Source organism: Rutidosis leptorrhynchoides, chromosome 3 (assembly GCF_046630445.1).
Source record: "Rutidosis leptorrhynchoides isolate AG116_Rl617_1_P2 chromosome 3, CSIRO_AGI_Rlap_v1, whole genome shotgun sequence".
NCBI lineage: Eukaryota > Viridiplantae > Streptophyta > Magnoliopsida > Asterales > Asteraceae > Rutidosis > Rutidosis leptorrhynchoides.
The window spans coordinates 553505096-553511264 of NC_092335.1; the positions used below are offsets into that span (position 1 = coordinate 553505096).

At 34.8% G+C, this 6169-nt stretch overlaps 1 protein-coding gene across 1 annotated transcript; it reads right to left on the reverse strand.

The window, feature by feature from the left end:
- Window positions 1-1050: 1050 nt before the first annotated feature.
- LOC139902035 (U-box domain-containing protein 45-like) lies at window positions 1051-2889 on the reverse strand. The gene is made up of 2 exons (XM_071884693.1): window positions 2324-2889; window positions 1051-1990 (listed from the first exon to the last, which is right to left on the reverse strand). Exons 1-2 carry the CDS (start codon window positions 2887-2889, stop codon window positions 1051-1053), a joined length of 1506 nt encoding a protein of 501 aa, XP_071740794.1.
- Between the last annotated feature and the right edge of the window lie 3280 nt (window positions 2890-6169).

Genomic DNA, 6169 nt, shown 5'->3' on the forward strand with positions numbered 1-6169 from the left:
TTTTTATAATCAATGTTTTTTTAAAGTAAACGGTAATTGGGAAAAAAAAAATTACCAAATAGCACTCAGTATGACCCCGTTAGTTTTTTATCCTAGTTTCGCCACCGTGTATACACAGAAGATATCTTAAGTTTGTAATCCACTAGCACCATATTTTGGAGTAATAAGGGAGAAGAAGATCAAAACACTCAAAAGATAATTAAGTCCTGCAGAAATACTTATCAGATTACTCATCTTATATCTTATATTCCTATTATACTTTTATCATATTAGGTAGCATTACTCAAAAAAGTGAAGTTTGATTTATATTAATGCGTGAAAAAAGCCAAAATGTCAACTAAAGCACAACATGGTTGGTAAATACATAGAAATTTTGAGGGAAAAAACAACTTGATTTTTTTTGTCCATATCCATAGTTCCTATATTTTGTAGTTTATCACTGAAACAACAGTATGTACTATGTACGCTTGTACTTGGATAGTTGGATCCCATTATAACGTGGATAACTTTTTATAGACACATACAAACAAACAAAACACAATACTTTATTAAAATATTAAGTGTCTACCATATAAAAATAAACAACTAACGAATTTCATCAATAAGATAAAACAACAGTTAATCCACAGTTTAAATTTGTCAAAAAAGGTTATAAAAAATAGAAATTGCAGGTTTCATATGATACAATTATACTTAAACTGAGGCTTAGTTATACATACTTCTGGTTCAAGTATATATGTATTCTAATAAATACTGTATTTGTAAACTGAGACTTGGTTGTTGATCACATGAAAAATAAAACATGGGTTTAGGTACCACTGGATTGTCATAAATTCTAGAAAACATAAGCGCATTGTTGTAAATAGAACAAAATTGTACACTAAAGATTATATGTCTACCATAAATACATAGATCCCAAAAAACATTGGCCATTCTAGTAGTACTCTAAGGCCAACAACAAACAAAAGACATCATCATGCATAATAACTTAATAAGCACATGTTTAAGTTAACAATGGGGTAGCTAGAAATACAGATTGCAATTATCTTCTCAGAATGGCAAACTTTTTGACGTTGAGATAGATGTGAGTGATCTAAAATGCTCAGACGGCACGAAATCTTGTGGCAAATTCGCCCTCTTTACGATCCTTCTCATGTTACTATGCAAACTTTGTTGTACCAAATGCTTAACCGCTTTGTTTTCATCACTCATCATCCTTTCGTCTTCTGTAACCTTAGATGGATCTGCGGATCTCATTGACATGGAATCCGTAGAACCATATAAGGGCGCGGAAACATTGGACCCAATGGTTCCTATAAAGGTTTCAGACACTTGTTTCCCTTTATCGATCCTTAAAATTTCTAAAATTCTAGAAGCTCGTTTTTGTGCTAAAGTGCTACCTAGAAGAGTTAATTCAAGAAGGGAAGATGAAACTCCGGACTCAATCATGGCTTGTCGATCTCTATACGATTTATGAGTCATTACCATCAAAATGTACGTCGCTTGTTCTTGACAACTTGGCGAATCGGTCCAACTTAAAACATCCACCAAGATTTGGAACGAATCTTGAAAACTACTTAACGCCTTTCGTCCTTCAGGAGTCGAAACCACATTGCTCAAAATTGACAAGATCCTATCACTAACTTCCATATCCCCCAATGTGGTCAACAAAAATGACACAAAATCATCAATTTCGATCATTGGCAATACATTCGAGGGCAAGATCGATAGATTGTACAACGCCCGTAAACAATCTTGAACAACTTGTGAATTGGCCTTACCTTCGGTCGAGATCTTTAGAGTTTCGACCAAAAACGAGATGGCTCCTGATGATCCGATAATGGGCTTGTTCGAGTCAAGTGCGGTCAACCCAAGAAAATTAGCAACAATTGCTGCTGACACATCAGGGTTAGGAACACCTTCATTTGGTAAATTTATTAAATCAAGCATCTTGTGTACTGCTCCTGCTTTAACAATTGCAGCTTTGTTCCTGAAATTCATTAAAGTCCAAATTTTTATCAATTTAGAGCCAAACCCGTTACAATAATAACAGATCTAAGCACTAACATACACCAAATTTGCTACCTTTTATACAGTAATAAGTCATACTCAAACGGTCAAACACAACTAATTATGACAAAGTACTGTTAAAATTGAGTTAAATAGCAAATTAAACACAAAAAACATTAACCCATTATTCCACTTTAATTAATTAAATCAAACACAGTTAATTCTATCAAAACCCTACATTCATAACACCAACAATAAACCCCAATTTTCATTAATACTCGAAACAAGAAAAATTAATATAAAAAATGCTTACGTGTCATTTCCGATTCCAAGATTTAGCAGAGCATAAAGAGCAGCAATTTGGGAGTCAAGATCTTCAGAATCAAGCATTCCAACCAACGGCGGAATTGCTCCGAGCAACGCTAACATCGTTCTAACATCTGAATCTTCTTTCGCTAACTTCCGTACATCTTTCGCGCCACCCAAAACGTCGTCGTTTCCACCGCACTGCAACCGCTTCACCACCGCTTTCAATTCTTCCAAATTTTCCACCTTTTTCTTCACCGCTTCTTCTTCTTCCTCGTATAACTCCGACATCCTTAATAACTCCGACAGCTTGTCAGACTTTTTGTTTTTAACATTATCATTATTCTTTAAATTTTCATTATTCTTCTCATTCACATCAGATCTGCACTCTGGTTTCTTTCCTACCACCTGAGACTGGACTGTGTGACGGTGATGGTGATGGTGACGGTAACCGCCGCCGCCGCATCGCATCGTGTTTATGATTTTCCGGCGGCATGATGACCATAATCCGGCGGTGGATTGATGATGGTCAAGAACAACTGATGCAAGATTGTTTTGTTGAATTTTTCCCATTTAAATTAATACCCTTTTGTCAAAATGTAAACTTGATATCAATTGCGTAATACCCACATTGCAAAAATGAATACCCAATATTGTTTTGATTTTAGTTTTTCACACACAGTAGAAACACCTGTATGTGTGTGTAGATCAAAAGACTTAAAAAGTAGCAGAAGAGTGAGTAAATGGTGAGAGGTGAAGCTTCTGAAACAAGGGAGGGAGGAAATGTTGTGTGTCAGAAAAAAAAAATATAAAGTTCGAGGTAGGGCCTTCATTATATAATATAAGATTACACTTACCTACCTCATTAATGTATTTGTTTACCTTTATTATCCTTATAGAAGTGAAATGTACCATTTTGTGTCTAATTTTATTATGGTTATTTGACAAAATTGCATGGGGTCCCTGTGGTTTGTTCGATACAACAAGCGGAGTCCAAAAGAATGTTTTCACCTTTGGGGGTCACTGTGGTTTGCAATAGTTTCACCAGGGGTCCAACGTCCTAACGTCTGTGTAATACTAACGGTTTAGTGGTGCACATGACTTGTACATGAGGGTAATTTCGTCTTTTCCCTTTTCATGTGCTTTATATTCACCTTGCCCCTTCTCATGTGCAAGCCATGTGCTTGTTACCCACCAACCTCCTTACTTGCTAGTTCCCTTCTCACCTAATTTCATCCCCTTCTCAAATTTTCTAACCCAAAGATCCAAAAACCCTAAGATCCAACAACACAAATTCATGATTCATAATCAAAACCTAATCCTCGTCATCATTCAATTCGAATTTGCAATAACAAAATCATCAATAAATGAAGCTGTTCACTCGTCAATGAGAAATTCAAGCTATGGAAGTCTTGGAACAATTTAGCCAATCACAAGTTGATTTGAGTACAGTTTCTAATTCCAAATCACTCACTCAAGCTTTTTGAAGCATTAAATCGAATTGAAATTCATCACAGTGATCGAGATTTGAAGGTCAATCTTACAATTTTTTGGTCAACGAATTAATTGGATTAAATTAATCGAATCAGTGATGTTCATATGTTAGAAGTACTTGTCGAGCATTCATAAGTAGTTGTGTGGTTGTTTTGGAGTTTACCATACCGCCACCATATATGATGCCATATACAGAGGTGATTTTCACTTGTTAATGATTTTTAGGTTTTGTAATTTTGGGTTTCCAGTTTAATTGATTGTGAAATGTGAGATGTGAAATTGTGAATATATTTTTTTATACGATGGTCATATACAGATTTATGTTAAAGAATTATGATATTGAAGAACAAGGATTGTGGCCATCACCACTTTCTATTTCACAGATAGTGTTACATATATATTAGGCTAAATGTATGTACTGTATTAATTTTGTTTTGCTTGAAATGATATTGGGTTTGTATTTGTTGTTTGTGATGACGATGATGATGGTGGTGGCGGTGGGAGGTGACTTGTGATGACGACGATGATGAGGTGGTGGCTTGTGATGATGATGATGATGATGGTGGTGGTGATGGCTTCAGCTGTAAACTTAGAAAAGAGATAGAGAGAGAGAGAGAGAGAGAGAGAGAGAGAGAGAGAGAGAAAAGAGAAATAAAAGAAAAGAGAAAAGAAAATAAAATAAAAAAGCTGGAGGGTTAATTAAAAAGACGGAACTACCCTCATGTGCAAGTCATGTGAGGCCCAAAACTGTTAAATATTGACAGACGTTAGGACGTTGGACCCCTGGTGAAACTATTGCAAACCACAGTGACCCCCCAAGGTGAAAAAATTCTTTTGGACTCCGCTTGTTGTATCGAACAAACCACAGGGACCCCCCATGCAATTTTGTCTGGTTATTTTTCTATTTTAGTAGTCAAAATGCCAAACTAATAAACTACAAACCTAATATAAAAACAATTCAATTTTGATACAACATGTGTAAACTAAAAAAACGAATGCCAACAGGCTTCGCCATCAGTCTGTCATGGGTCTCGCCTTTGAGGGTGTCATGAAATGTCCCGTTCTTATTGACTAAAAACGTTCCATATTAATTGATTTCGTTACGAGGTTTTGACCTCTATATGAGACGTTTTTCAAAGACTGCATTCATTTTTAAAACAAACCATAACCTTTATTTCATAGATAAAGGTTTTAAAAAGCTTTACGTAGATTATCAAATAATGATAATCTAAAATATCCTGTTTACACACGACCATTACATAATGGTTTACAATACAAAGATGTTACAACAAAATAAGTTTCTTGAATGCAGTTTTTACACAATATCATACAAGCATGGACTCCAAATCTCGTCCTTATTTAAGTATGCGACAGCGGAAGCTCTTAATAATCACCTGAGAATAAACATGCTTAAGACGTCAACAAAAATGTTGGTGAGTTATAGGTTTAACCTATATATATCAAATCATAATAATAGACCACAAGATTTCATATTTCAATACACATCCCATACATAGAGATAAAAATAATTCATATGGTGAACACCTGGTAACCGACATTAACAAGATGCATATATAAGAATATCCCCATCATTCCGGGACACCCTTCGGATATGATATAAATTTCGAAGTACTAAAGCATCCAGTACTTTGGATGGGGTTTGTTAGGCCCAATAGATCTATCTTTAGGATTCGCGTCAATTAGGGTGTCTGTTCCCTAATTCATAGATTACCAGACTTAATAAAAAGGGTCATATTCGATTTCGATAATTCAACCATAGAATGTAGTTTCACGTACTTGTGTCTATTTTGTAAATCATTTATAAAACCTGCATGTATTCTCATCCCAAAAATATTAGATTTTAAAAGTGGGACTATAACTCACTTTCACAGATTTTTACTTCGTCGGGAAGTAAGACTTGGCCACTGGTTGATTCACGAACCTATAACAATATATACATATATATCAAAGTATGTTCAAAATATATTTACAACACTTTTAATATATTTTGATGTTTTTAGTTTATTAAGTCAGCTGTCCTCGTTAGTAACCTACAACTAGTTGTCCACAGTTAGATGTACAGAAATAAATCGATAAATATTATCTTGAATCAATCCACGACCCAGTGTATACGTATCTCAGTATTGATCACAACTCAAACTATATATATTTTGGAATCAACCTCAACCCTGTATAGCTAACTCCAACATTCACATATAGAGTGTCTATGGTTGTTCCGAAATATATATAGATGTGTCGACATGATAGGTCGAAACATTGTATACGTGTCTATGGTATCTCAAGATTACATAATATACAATACAAGTTGATTAAGTTATGGTTGGAATAGATTTGTTAC

Excerpts from the sequence above, each read along its gene's own strand:
- LOC139902035 (XM_071884693.1), bottom strand. The coding sequence starts at position 2,889 with ATGGGAAAAATTCAACAAAACAATCTTGCATCAGTTGTTCTTGACCAT. Across the intron at positions 1,991-2,323 it reads CTTGGAATCGGAAATGACAC|GAACAAAGCTGCAATTGTTA; the intron begins GTAAGCATTTTT and ends AATGAATTTCAG.